Source organism: Scyliorhinus canicula, chromosome 3 (genome assembly GCF_902713615.1).
Source record: "Scyliorhinus canicula chromosome 3, sScyCan1.1, whole genome shotgun sequence".
NCBI classification, from domain to species: domain Eukaryota; kingdom Metazoa; phylum Chordata; class Chondrichthyes; order Carcharhiniformes; family Scyliorhinidae; genus Scyliorhinus; species Scyliorhinus canicula.
Genome location: NC_052148.1, coordinates 6,316,751 through 6,330,993, shown reverse-complemented (window position 1 = coordinate 6,330,993; position 14,243 = coordinate 6,316,751). Strand labels below are relative to the sequence as shown.

The 14,243-nt window shown below is 47.6% G+C and overlaps 1 protein-coding gene across 1 annotated transcript in view; it reads right to left on the bottom strand.

Moving 5' to 3' along the window:
* Positions 1-14,243, bottom strand: part of LOC119963598 (tenascin-X-like) — a 621,159-nt gene that overhangs the window by 211,184 nt on the left and 395,732 nt on the right. The window contains exons 69-70 of the mRNA XM_038792929.1: positions 12,059-12,198; positions 11,196-11,328 (exon numbers count right to left, since the gene is read on the bottom strand). Coding sequence (XP_038648857.1) covers positions 11,196-11,328; positions 12,059-12,198 — 273 coding nt within the window. The remainder of the gene's footprint in view (positions 1-11,195; positions 11,329-12,058; positions 12,199-14,243) is intronic.

Genomic DNA, 14,243 nt, shown 5'->3' with positions numbered 1-14,243 from the left:
GCGGTCCTTTTACCTGCCAGGTATCGATTGGGCCTTTCCCAATCGATATCTTCCAAACTCCACAATCTGAGGGTCGTTCCTCGATGGGTGGGGCGGTCCCTACGGTTCTTTGTGTTGGTTGCTGTGGCGCCATTCTGTCTGGGCGTCTACTCAAAAGTATCCATTGATACTTAAATGTTTCTATTGTGCGGGGTCTGGATCTGGATCACCTCATTACTATGCAGATCTGTTTCCATTTGCACCTTTGGCTGAAACTCTGCACCTGGCCAAAAACTGGTTTCTGTACGTGCAGAATGCAAATTAGTCTTCTGCAAACTGCTTGTCCTCACTAAGACTGTTTTTCCCTCCAGCCTTAGCAGTTCTCCATTTTGTAGCCCAGTGTCCATCTTAGATGGCTACATTCCCTCCTTGTGATCCTCACAAGAAATTGTGAAGGATCACCTATGCACGTTTCTTCGAGTGCCTTTGGGTTCCCTCTTTGGGTTCCCTGACCTTAGCAAGTTCCTGGGCATCTACGCTGTCTTTAACTATGGCAAGAAAAATTTTATCTCACATTTCTACTTGGCGCTATGTCAAAGGGGACATGCATTACCAATAACCGGGAACCTCTACCTATCACAAGTACTATCCTTATCTTACTTTAAACATTTTATTACAGTCAAAAAACCTTATCCATTCACACCACATTACATATCGCTTTCTGACTCGGCAGTCGAGTTCAGAACAATATAATACATTAGTGTCTTCTTTATTAACATATTGCTTTATTCATTTCCTAGGCATCAAGGGGTTGGGGGGATTGGTGAAAACCGAAAATAGAACATAGAACATAGAACAGTACAGCACAGAACAGGCCCTTCGGCCCTCAATGTTGTGCCGAGCCATGATCACCCTACTCAAACCCACCCTATACCCATAACCCAACAACCCCCCCCCCCCCCTAACCTTACTTTTATTAGGACACTACGGGCAATTTAGCATGGCCAATCCACCTAACCCGCACATCTTTGGACTGTGGGAGGAAACCGGAGCACCCGGAGGAAACCCACGCACACAGGGGGAGGACGTGCAGACTCCACACAGATAGTGACCCAGCCGGGAATCGAACCTGGGACCCTGGAGCTGTGAAGCATTTATGCTAACCACGATGCTACCCTGCTGCCCGAAAATAGGGGATTGAACTCCGTAAATGGTTGAGGGGCAGGAACGGGAGGCTCTCCTTTTCCATTTCCTCAACCTGAGGGTCTGTACAATGATGCAGAGAATTGCAATCACCAGCAGTGATTCAATCACGTACGACATTGAGTACCATGTCATGAATTTTGTGCACCAGGTCTGAACTTCGCTGATCAGTGCTGAGCACGGGGGAGTTGGTGTGAGGGAAACATTAACGGCGGGGGTTGTGGGGGAAACGTGACTTGCTTCCACATATACAAATACAACAACGTTTAAAACTAATAGGTAGGCTTCCATCATGGTCTTCTCTTCGTTCTCTTTGTCCTCTTCCTTCTGTATGGCCGATCCTTGCCGTGAACCCTCTTTCGACTCTTCGAAAGCTATGGGATCAAGCACAGTATCTGTCAATACACAGTTTAATATCCGTACTGTTGGTGTATCTGTCCTCTCATTCCAATTGAACCTTAAATAACTGGCCAAGTCACACCCTGTGACTCCCCTCAATTTTTTTTCAAATGCGAATTTAGGAGCAGATATACACTGAACAACGTTCCTCCTGCGAGCTGTCTCGCAGGCTTTGCCAATTTACCATCCGAATGTTCCTGGATGTAAATAGCATGTGGGATGGCGGCCTAAAGGCTACCTAACGTAAAATGAAAGGAAATTTTGAAACAAAAAGGTCGAATGGGTTGCGTATGGGCCGCTACGGGTAAGATTTGGATGGGATCCCCGTGTAAGGCGTGCTGTGCCGTACCCGAGCTTGGCTGACCAAAGGGGGTTCTCAGACAGGGCGGGTCCTCAGTGCCGTTTCTCCACTGCCTGAGTAACCTGGAATGAACGGGCAAGAATGTGTTAACCGTGGGATTGCAGCCTCTATTCACAGAATAGAACAAGGGAGGAGCCAAGATGCTCCTTGTGAAAAGTTGAGCTGTGCTCCAGACATTTTAGCCATAATGTGAGGTGGTCACAATCTTTTCAGCTGAAAAGATCTGCAATCAAACCCTTAACATATCAACAAGCAAACAAACACAAACTAACAAACAAACATATGAGCAGGTTCCATCAGAAAGGATATCGCTTCCCTCAAGCGGTTCCTATTTTACATCATCTGGACACCTCACTTTTCCTCTGCCTCTGTGAACAGGGTCACAAAGGGGTTGCGTATCGGGATTCAGACACCGTGTCATCCTGCTCTCCCGGATCCCATACCCTTGTGTGGATCAGGCATGCAATTTTGGAATTATGTGACCGGGGGTCACTTTCATCATTACGGACAAGTCTGTATGAATTGTCCCTGTGCCAAAGTGTGGGGTCTAAACCTGAAGGGGTATTGTCGGGGTCGTCGGGGTCTGGTGGTGGGTCTGGGTATTTAATATAGGTGACTTCCATGGGGTCATTGGAGTCGGGGTCGTTGTCGCTACAGTGGGGGCTGTAGGGTTGTGTGCTGTGGCTGTCCTCAAAGTCAGTATCAGTATCGCTGTCTCTGCTGTGGCAGCTTGTGGGCGTTTCGGGGCGTGGTCTGTTGTGGTCAGTGGGCGGAGTCGTGGGTGAGTCCGATGATGAACTGGTCTGTGAGGGGGATGGTGGAAACGTGTCTCTAGTGGGCGGGGCGAGATGTTCTGCTGCGTCTAGCAGGGCATGGTGTGGTTAGACTGTGTTCCATATGCCTTCAGTTGGTTAATATGGAACCACGCAGTCTTTCCATTGGGGTATTTTATCCTGTAAACTGAGGGGCTAATTTTGTCCGAAATTGAATACGGGCCTCAAAAGTTTGGTGCCAAAAAACTGCTGGGGTTATACACAGATAGCGTTACCTGTTGCCCAACCTGCAATTCTGTGGGGTGTACGTTCTTATTAAAGCAAGCTGTGCTTTGTTTGCATCGTTTTCCCAGTTGAACAGCAGCTGCGATCTGTGCAGACCTCACAGTCTCAACTAGGTCTTTAACAGCTTTCTCATGCGTGAGGGCCATCACTTTGGGGCTCGTCATGTCCAGTCCTAAAAGGAATTCTGTACCTTTCATAGGGCGTTCGGTCATGAGTGTGTGTGGGGTGAATCCTGTGGATGTTGAAACCGTGTTGCGGATAAACATTAGTGCAAATGGGAGTACTGAATCCCATGTAGAATTGTTTTCCTGAACCATTTTTCTAAGGGTAGATTTTAGGGTCCGATTCATGCGCTCTACAATCCCGCTTGCCTGTGGGTGATACGCAATGTGAAAATTTTGTTTAATGCCGAACATGGTCAGGACGTTCTTCATGACACGTCCTGTGAAGTGAGATCCCTGGTCCGAATCTATACTTCTGGGTAAACCCCATCTCGTGAAGATGTGGTGGGTCAGGATCTTTGCAGCTGTCTTAGCTGTATTCGTTCGTGAGGGGAATGCCTCTACCCATTTGGTAAAAGTATCAATTACAACCAGCACGTATTTATAGCCATTCCTACAAGGGGGCAATGGTCCTATAAAGTCGATCTGGAGGTTTGTCCAGGGGCCATTAACTGGTCGAGTATGCCGAAGCTGTGCCTTTTTGGAATACCTCTCCGGGTTATTCTGGGCGCAAATAATGCAATTCTCAATGTAGTGGGTAACATCGGTCCTTAAATTAGGCCACCAACAGAGTTGCCTGAGGTGCCTCGTGGTCGGGTCGATCCCTTGATGTCCATGACTGTCATGGAACAAGGCAATCATTTGATTTCTATCCTGCTGCGGGACCACATAAAGCTGGTCCTTGATGATCACACCCTCATGTGTGGTCAGAGCGTGTCGGAACTTATCATACTGTGGCACAAAAGTTCCTTTAAAAATCTCCCTGAGATCTTCATCCTGCTTCTGTGCCTCGGCTAAATCTTTAATGTCCGTCTGTGAGACTTGAACTGCACTCACAGGGGCGCTAGCTGGTGCGCTAGCTGGGGGTGTCCAAAAGTGTCCTCGCCTGGAACCTGCTTTAGCCAGTGCGTCGGCTTTTGCATTTCCAGGGGGGGATGACCTATGGTGGCTTCTAACTTTGATAATTCCAAATGTCCTATCCTTCGCTTTGTCTAGGATGTGGCGGAGTAAAGGGGCTGATGGAAGGGGTTTCCCGTCTGCGTAGACAAAACCTCGTGTCCTCCACAGGGGTTGAAAATCCGTTAAACTGTTGCAGACATATAGACTGTCCGAGTACATGTCTGCCGGGCTGGGGAAAGAATCGGGGTGGTCCACTATGTAAGCTATGGCCGCGAGCTCTGCTGCCTGCGCGCCTAAGTGACCTGGCAATTTTAAAGCTATTTCTTCGAGTGCGCGACCCTGCGCGTCCTCGACATAGATGCCGCATCCAGTGATACGCTCACCATCTAAAACCGTGGATGAACCGTCCACATATATCTTCAGTGGGCCCCACGTGTCTGTGTGTTGGGGCCTTTGTCTTGGGTTCCCTATCTTCCTGGGGGGTGTCTTCGCTATGAAGGGTCCTGTGTTGTGTAGGGGTGCTACAATTTCACATTCATGGGGCTGTCCTGGATATTGGAGGTTGTCGGCTAAAAATGTGTGTGTCCGGGTCCGTTTAACCGTAATGTCGCGTCCTTGTAAAAGTAGTGTCCACCTAGCTGCCCTAATCTGGCTAACTGAACCGTCCTTCAGTCGACCGTCTCGGAGTAACTGTGTGGGGGTGTGCTCGGTCAAAATGGTGATGGGGTTGAGTCCGGTAATGTAGGAGAAATGTTGAACTGCCCAGAAAACTGCTCGGAGGTGCCTCTCGCAGGCTGAGAATCCTTGTTCTACTGGGTCTAAAAGTCTTGAGGCATAAGCCACGGGTCGTAGCTGCTCGTGCCGTTCTTGAAGTAACACGGCCGAGAGGGTCAGATCTGTGCTCGCTACCTCTATTGCATAGGGGGAGAGTTGGTCTGGGACTTGTAGCGCGGGTGCTGCGCTAAGGGCTTTCTTTAACTCTTCCACAGCCTCTGTATGCTGCGGAAGCCATTCCCAAGGTGCTCCTTTCTTAAGGAGGTCGGAGAGTGGGGCTGCCTTGGTCGCAAATCCATCGATATGGTTCCGACAGTACCCAACCAGTCCTAAAAACGACCGGAGGGCTGAAACATTCTGGGGAAGGGGAAATTTGACAATCGAATCAATCCTTTTGAATTCGATCTCGCGTTTGCCGTGCGTGATGACTGTACCCAAATACATCACTTTCTTTTCCAATATCTGGGCCTTTCTGGGGTTAACTTTACATTCAATCGAGGTTAAAAGTTCCAGGAGCTCGGCCAGAAGCGTAATGTGCTCTGCCTTTGTGTCTGTCTGCAGTAATAGGTCGTCCACATACTGTACCAGACATTCGGGGCGGGAAAATTTTTCTAAACCATTCGCCAGGTGTCGGTGGAAAATGGAGGGGGAATTGTGGAATTCTTGTGGGAGGCATGTCCACGTATACTGCTGTCCTTTGAATGTGAAGGCAAATTTGTACTGGCACGCCTTTGCCAATGGGATTGACCAGAAGCCATTGCTAATGTCCAATACGGTGAAATATTTGGAGTGGAGTCCCTATTTGAGCATGGTCTCGGGACTTGTTGCTACCGTGGGGGCTACTGCTGGGGTTACTTTATTGAGCTCCCGATAATCAATGGTCAGACGCCATGATCCGTCGGGCTTTCTCACTGGCCAAATAGGAGCAATATTGGTCGAGGCTACTGTTCTAAGTACCCCTTGCTCCAATAAGCTACCTATTACTTTCTCTATTTCTCCCTCTGCTTCTAGGGGAAATCTGTATTGTTTCTGTGGTCGGGGGTCAGGTCTGGTAACGTGAACTTGTCCAGTCATTCTGCCGCAGTCGTGCCGGTGACTGGCAAATGCTGTCCTGTGTTTGTTTAAAACTGCTCTCACTTGTCTGTCCGTGTTTAGTGTAGTCAGGTCGAAAGAATATTCGCCTACTGCGCTAATCCGATTTGCGTACTCTCCTACTGTGAGAGTAGCGGGTGCTCTGTCTGACCTTGCCATTCGCCAGACACACTGGTTTACTGGGTCGAACGACAGGCTATGGGCATTCATAAAGTCTATACTCAATATGTGTTCTGCTGAACGGGGAAGATTTACTAAAACGACGGGGTGTTTGGTAGAGATGTTCCCTAGCTGGATTGCTACGGGTGCTGTAATGTGTCCCTGCTGCGAGTGACCTGTAAAACCGCTAAGTGTGATGGTGGAGGTGGTCGGCCACGTGTCTACCTGTGCCGTGGTGGTGGAATTAATTGTGGTGCGGGACCCTCCTGTGTCCCAAAGTAACTCTATGGGCTTCCCTCTAACCTTAGCTGTGACTACCGGTCTTCCGGATTGATCCCAAAGAGTGTCACAGACCCAAGTGGGGGAGCCCGAACACCGCCAGTCCGTTCCGTCCACATTGGTCTGTCCTGACTGTATCCCTATACTATGGATCGGCTTTGCTCTATTTCTATTCAGAGTGCCTGTCTGCTGGCCTCTCTGTGATCTTTGGGGTGCATTGCATTCCTTAGCCCAATGTCCTAATTGGCCACAGTTGTAGCATTCGAGCGACTTCTGTGGAGGGCTGTTCTTCCCTTCATTTACCCATGCGGGGCTTTGGTGCGCTCTCACTGCCTGAATGTCCGCTGCAGCCTGAGCTTCATCTGGGGTCTTTATTGTACTTTTGCCCTGAACCGATTGTTCCCAAGCGCGGGACAATCTTTTCAGAACCCATTTCTCGTTATGGGCCTCTTCTGAGGGGTCATAGCTATTGCAAGCACTCTGTCCTGCATCTGTGGCATGGGAAATTATGGTGCGCGTCCATTTGACCATATTGTCACGGTTCAAATGCGCTCTATTTAAATCGCCGAAAACTGCGTTAAAATGGATCCACAGCCTTCCTGGAAATGCTGTGGGATGCTCTGTCCTCTTTTGTCGGCACTTATTTAGTCCTTCGACTGGGTCTCCTCTATTGTATCCTATTGCATCTAAAATGGAGGTGTGCATTTCTTCTAGGGTGCCTCCTCCAACATTCTGTGGGTCAGGGAGGGCTGCTACTACAGACGGGTCTAAGCTCAGAACCGTGAGCTTAACCTGCTCTCTCTCGTCCAGGCCGTACATGGTAGCCTGCTGTTTCACTTTCGCGAAAAATTGGTGGGGGTCTGCGGTGGGGAGAAACGGAGTGATTTTCTCACACGCGTCCCTGAGTTGGGTTACAGTTAACGGGGTGGTGTAGGTAATATCGGGTGCGCCGTCTGTGGTCGCTTTCCTTTGGGTGGTGACTGGATTCATGGGTACGGTAGCTATTTGATCTGTGGGGGGTTGGGGTGCTTGTCTTTTCTGCTGCGCTGCTGGCGCACATGTTCCTTGAACATAGCGCTGCGCGGTCTCACTTAATTTCTGCCAGTCTGGGGCATTCTCCTCATCTAGCTGTCTTCCAAAGGTGCTTTGGAACCCATTCTGCACTGAAAGCAGAGATTGCAGCTCCGCAATCTGCTTCCTACACTTGGCATGATCCACTGTGCTTTGTCTTTGTCTGTGGTGGCAGCATGGAGTGCTCTTAACGCTGCCTTTAGGTCAAAGCATTGCCTCTGCAATGCCTCTACCTGCTTTTCTGATTCTTCTCTTATCAGGACGGCACGTTGCACGTCCTGATAGGCTTTTTCATACTGGGTCTGGGAACTGCTCAGATGGGCTAGACATGACTGATGTGCTCTCTTGGCATCATCCACCTCTCTACCCTTCTCTGCCAGCTTCCCTCTAAATTCCATGTTTTCCTTTTCGATGTACCTGGCATCCACTTTGCTCATCCTATTTCTCTCTTCTAACTCTGCTCGAAGCGTCTGAACGACCTCCTCAGTGCCTCGCAACTGTGCCAAACAGGCCACGATTGCCATCGGCTTGTGTGCTTTACTCGGATTTTTCTTATGAATTTGAGAGAGGTTCTCCCACCAAGTATGTCCTATACTTCCGGGACCTGTCTCCTCATTCATACAGAATTCATCCCAAAGGGGCCATCCCTTTCCTTTCAGGTACTTGCGGAGTTCCAGCTCCCACACGGGACACTGACCAACTCGGCTACTGCTGGTCGCTGTGACCACAAACCGTTCTGGGTTCATGAGGCGTTCCATTGCCTGCATGGCCATTTTCTCTTGCTCTCTTAATTTAGGACAGGGGGTGTTGAGGTAATGTTTTACAAGACGGGTAAGGCTTTCGCTATGTTCCGCTCACAAAACTTCCGACAGTTCGTCGCAACAAAAAGCTCTCAGGTTTACCTTACAACCCTGTTAGTACGCATGCACAAAACACACTTCCGAATTATCTTTATTCGTTTGAACACCTTGATTACTTGTGATTTTTCCTTTTTCTTTACTCAGATTTCTAATTCAAATTTCTGGGTCCTCGACGGAGTGGGGGTGCCACTTGTAACCGCGTCCCGTCAGGGAGTCGCCACTAAATGTTGCTAGTTTTACTGGAGTGTGATTAACACGCCTCCGTTTAAAGGCCGTGTGCTTAACACTACTATGGCTCTGTGTATGTAATTAAGCTCGGAGTCGCCAGGTGCCGTATTGAGACACCGTCACAAGTATATCAAGGTCAGGTTCAAAGTAATAAATCTGTACACCGATCAGTAAGTCCAAACGATTGGTGTTTATTATAACAAATATAATAAATACACATGCATACGCTAAAGAGACTAACTTACTTCTAATACTAAACAACTAAATACTTATCTAGACAGGAACAGGCACGGTCAGGGAGCAAGGCCGTCGTCCCGTTCTTGGTCTGCAACTCTCTGATTCTTAAAGTTGTCAGGATCTAGCAAGGTCTGGATCACGTAGCGATCGTTGTATTGGCACTTACAGTTCGATAGCTGATGGCTCAACGGCTGGTGATGGAACTGGAGTCAGGATGCGATGTAGCAGCAAAGCAGAGCCGGAGCAACAAAACAGACCGAACCATGTGCGGGGTCTATTCTTATAGGTCCTAGAAGTCCGTGCCCCCTTGGGGCGGTCCTTTTACCTGCCAGGTATTGATTGGGCCTTTCCCAATCGATATCTTCCAAACTCCCCAATCTGAGGATCGTTCCTCGATGGGTGGGACGGTCCCTACGGTTCTTTGTGTTGGTTGCTGTGGCGCCATTCTGTCTGGGCGTCTACTCAAAAGTATCCATTGATACTTAAATGTTTCTATTGTGCGGGGTCTGGATCTGGATCACCTCATTACTATGCAGATCTGTTCCCATTTGCACCTTTGGCTGAAACTCTGCACCTGGCCAAAAACTGGTTTCTGTTCGTGCAGAATGCAAATTAGTCCTGCAAACTGCTTGTCCTCACTAAGACTGTTTTTCCCTGCAGCCTTAGCAGTTCTCCATTTTGTAGCCCAGTGTCCATCTTAGATGGCTACACTAACACACTATAAGACTTCTTGACAGCTCTATCTACTTGAGTGGCAACCTTCAGAGATATGTGGACATGAACTCCAAGATCTCTCTGTTCCTCCACATTCCTCACAACCCTGCCGTTGACCCTGTAATGGGCATTGCATTTTTTTCCACCAAAATGAATCACCTCGCACTTATCTGGGTTAAACTCTATCTGCTTTTTTTCAGCACAGCTTAGCATCGTATCAATGTCATTGATAAAAATCACAAATAGCAGAACCCAGCACTGAACCCTGTGGGACACCGCTGGTAACTGGTCTCCAGTCTGAAAATTTTCCATCCATCGCCACCCTCTGTCTTCTCAGTGCTGCAGTCCCAGTGCTAGCCACTGTGCCACATGCCACCCCTTTCCCCTTCAGCAAAACGGGATGGGGCAATATTGTTTCAAATTTTCTGAGAAACAGACATCACTAGTTTAACTTAAATGGATAGCAATCTGCTGATGTCATCCAGTAAAGTTACTTCAGACTGTTAAAATATGTTAGATAAATACATATATGATTATAATTTACATTTGTCTAGACAAGTTACGCCCAGGTAGTGGGGAAATGGGGTGAGGCCGATCATTTATCTATGAGGAATAGATAAGGGGTTGGGGAAGTGGGTCCATAAATAAAAGAGGAAGCAAGTTGAGGGAGGCATAAATTAATCAGGGGTTGGGTTATCACTGCTGCCTCACAGCGCCAGAGAACTGGGTTCAATTCCTGCCTCGGTAGGTTGTCTGTGTGGCGCTTGTACGTTCTCTCCGTGTCTTTGTGGGTTTCCTCAGGGTCCTCCGATTTCCTCCCACAGTCCAAAGATGTGCACATTAGGTGGATTGGTCATGCTAAATATTCCCAGATGTGCCGGTTACGGGGGTGCTTCAGGGATTGGGCAGGGGAGTGGGCCTAATTAGGTTGCTCTTTCAGAGGGTTGGTGCAGACACACAAGGTCAAATAGCCTCCTTCTACACTGTTGGAATTCTGTGGATTTATAGTTTTATCTGGCTGAAGGTGCTGTATGGCCCAGGAATATTGGACATAAGCAGGCTAGCCAATGAAGCCAATAGATACACTTTGCTACAGCAGAAGCAGAGAATCCAGGGGAACATACTAATCCCACACCCCATCCTGAAGGACATTGTGATCTGCTGCACATCACAATATGCAGCATGTGCTTTCCATGTCACTTTGTCCTCTTTTCAATATTTGAAGATAATTGCTAAGATTATAGAATAGATCATAGACTTTTACAGTGCAGAAGAAGGCCATTCGGCCCATCGAGTCTACACCGGCTCTTGGAAAGAGCACCCTACCCAAGGTCAACATCTCCACCCTATCCCCATAACCCAGTAACCCCACCCAACACTATGGGCAATTTTGGACACTAAGGGCAATTTATCATGGCCAATCCACCTAACCTGCACATCTTTCGACTATGGGAGGAAACCGGAGCACCCGGATGAAACCCAAGCACACACGGGGAGGATGAGCAGACTCCGCACAGACAGTGACCAACGCCGGAATCGAACCTGGGACCCTGGATCTGTGAAGCCATTGTGCTATCCACAATGCTACCATGCTGCCCCGTGCTGCCCCACGGTACCTCAAGGAAAGACAAATGGAGAGTTTTATATACTAAAGACTTACATGTACGCTGGGAGGCTGAGACTTCATCACTTTCCTTCTTGTTTGGGTAGATGGCAGTAAGGGAAACATCATATAAGGTGTCAGGATCCAGGTTATCTAAAACCTGGCTTGACTCTTTGCCATTTATAATCATCTGGAAGAATATGCAGAAAGCGAAGGTCAAGATATGTTCAGTGCATGAAACCAATTTGTTTTCTGCAAGCTGATTCCCTTAACTAAATGGGGATGTTTGAATTTGATATCACTCAGGGTGTCACAAGGAACTTAAAATCCTTTACCAACCCTTGGCTGAAGCCACCTTTCCCAGTGGCATTCCCTCGTGGTCATTTGGAGTATTTCTGGAGAAACTTCAATTGAAGGAATGAACTAATTTGGACGGTTTTGTTCATTACACAAATGCTCTTCTTTGAGTGGGCAACTGAGCCCAACATCTCAATACTGAAGAGCATATGGTCCGAAAGGAAAGCAGTTTTCTGATCACCTTCTAGTACAGTAATGCCATTCAGAAAGAATGCAATTATGTTTTTGCAGGTTATGCTTTCAAGAGCTTATCCCACCCAAATGAGTTTGGCCGATCTCCAAATTTTCCAGTCCTGCCCGTGACTGCGTGTCCCTGTTGGGAATGGAAAATACCTGCTGTTTTCAGTGTGATCATGCCCCCACGACCAACAGAGAATGCAACTCATTAGCAAGTGTGGAAAGGATTACAAGGATGCAATGGAACATCGTTGCTGGAAAGGAGGAACATTTTCATACATATACAGATCTGTCTGACAGCGGTTTTGCTTCACACTCGCATGTTGCAAGGCAAATTTAAAAATCAGCTGGAGCTACACAGAAGCAGAAAGTATGGATTTCATCACCTCTTTTTTGTCCCCTCCCCCAGATGGAACCCAGCTGATTCTGTACTGGTCCGCCTCCTCCGATCCATGATCCCAGTCCATCCGGAAACTTTTCCTCGTGATATCTGAGAAGCGTAGGTTTGATGGTGGTTGGTCAACCGCTGTGTGAGTAGAATGAGACCTTAAATGTACCCATGTAGCAGAAAGGTAACAGAATCTGACAGAGTAGAAATGAGTAGAGGCCATCTGAGCAATGATTTGAGATACTGGTAATGATCACCAACAACTTGCATTTATAACAGTGCCTTTAATGCAGTAAAATGTCCTGAGGCACTTCAGAACATAGAACACAGAACAGGACAGGCACTTCGGCCCTCCATGTTGTGCTAACCTGTGAAACCACTGTCAAGCCCATCTACACTATCCCATTATCATCCATATGTTTATCCAATGACCATTTAAATGCCCTTAATATTGGCGAGTTCACTCCTGTTGCATGCAGGGCATTCCGCTCCATTACTATTCTCTGAATAAAGAAGCTACCTCTGCCATCAGTCCTATATCTATCTCCCCTGAATTTAAAGCTATGTCCCCATGTGCTGATCATTATCATCCGAGGAAAATGTCTCTCACTGTTCGCCATATCTAATCCTCTGGTTATCTTGTATGCCTCCATTAAGTCAGCTCTAACCCTTTTTTTCTCTGACGAAAACAGCCTCAAGACCCTCAGCCTTCCCTCATAAGATCTTCCCTCCAGACCAGGCAACATCCTGGTAAATCTCCTCTGCACCCTTTCCAATGCTTCCATATCCTTCCTATTATGCAGCGACCAGAACTGCACGCACTACTCCAAATGCAGACGCACCAGAGTTTTGTACAGCAGCAACATGACCTCATGGCTCCGAAACTCAATCTCTCTGGTGTCTTCTGCAATGGCCCACCATGCGGAAGCTCATCAAACTCTTTACTGAAATCCATATACACCAATCAACTGCTTTACCCTCGACCACCTGTTTGGTCACCTTTTCAAAGAACTCAATAAGGTTAGTGAGGCACGACCTACCCTTCACAAACCGTGTTGACTATCTCTAATCAAATTATTCCTTTGAAGATGATTATAAATTCTATCTCTTCTGAGACTTTCCAAGATATTGCCCACAACAGAGTAAGGCTCACTGGTCTATAGTTACCGGGGTAGTCTCTATTCCCCTTCTTGAACAAGGGTACAACATTAAAAAAAAAAATTTTTTTTAAATAAATTTAGAGAACCCAATTTTGTTTTCCAATTAAGGGGCAATTTAACGTGGCCAATCCACCTACTCTGCACATTTTTGGGTTGTGGGGGTGAAACCCACGCAGACACGGGGAGAATGTGCAAACTCCACACAGACAGTGACCCAGAGCCGGGATCGAACCTGGGACCTCAGCGCCGTGAGTCGGTTGTGCTAACCACTTGGCCACCGTGCTGCCCAGGGGACAACATTTGATGTCCTCCAACCTACTGGCACTATTCCTGTAGGCAAAGATAATATAAAGATCCAAGCGAAAGGCTCAGCAATCTCTTCCCTTAATTCACAGAGAATCCTAGGATAAATCCCATCAAGCTCAGAGGACTTAGGTATTTTCACACTTTCCAGAATTGCTCACACCTCCTCCTTATGAACCTCAAGTACTTTAAGTCAAGTAGCCTGTCCCTCATTATTCTCCTCAACAACATTGTCGTTTTCCTGTGTGAATACTGATGGAAAAATATTCATTCAGCACCTCTCCTATCTCCTTGGACTCAACGCACAACTTTCCTTGACAGGCCCACATCTTACCCTAGTCATTCTTTTATTCCTCACATACCTATAGAAAGCTTTAGGGTTGCCCTTGATTCTACGTGCCAAAGATTTCTCATGACCCCTCCTGGCTCTTCTTAGCTGTCTCTTTAGATCCTTCCTAGCTAACCTGTAACTCTCGAGTGCCCTAACGGAACCTCCACGTCTCATCTTTACACAAGCCTCCTTCTTCCTCTTGACATGTGATTCAACTACTATAGTAAACCACGGTTCCCTTGCTTGACCACTTCCTCCCTCCCTGACAGGCACATAAGAACATAAGAACTAGAAGCAGGAGAAGGCCACATGGCCCCTCGATCCTGCTCCACCATTCAATGAGATCATGGCTGATTTTTGTTGACTCAGCTCCACTTTCCGCCCCGAAC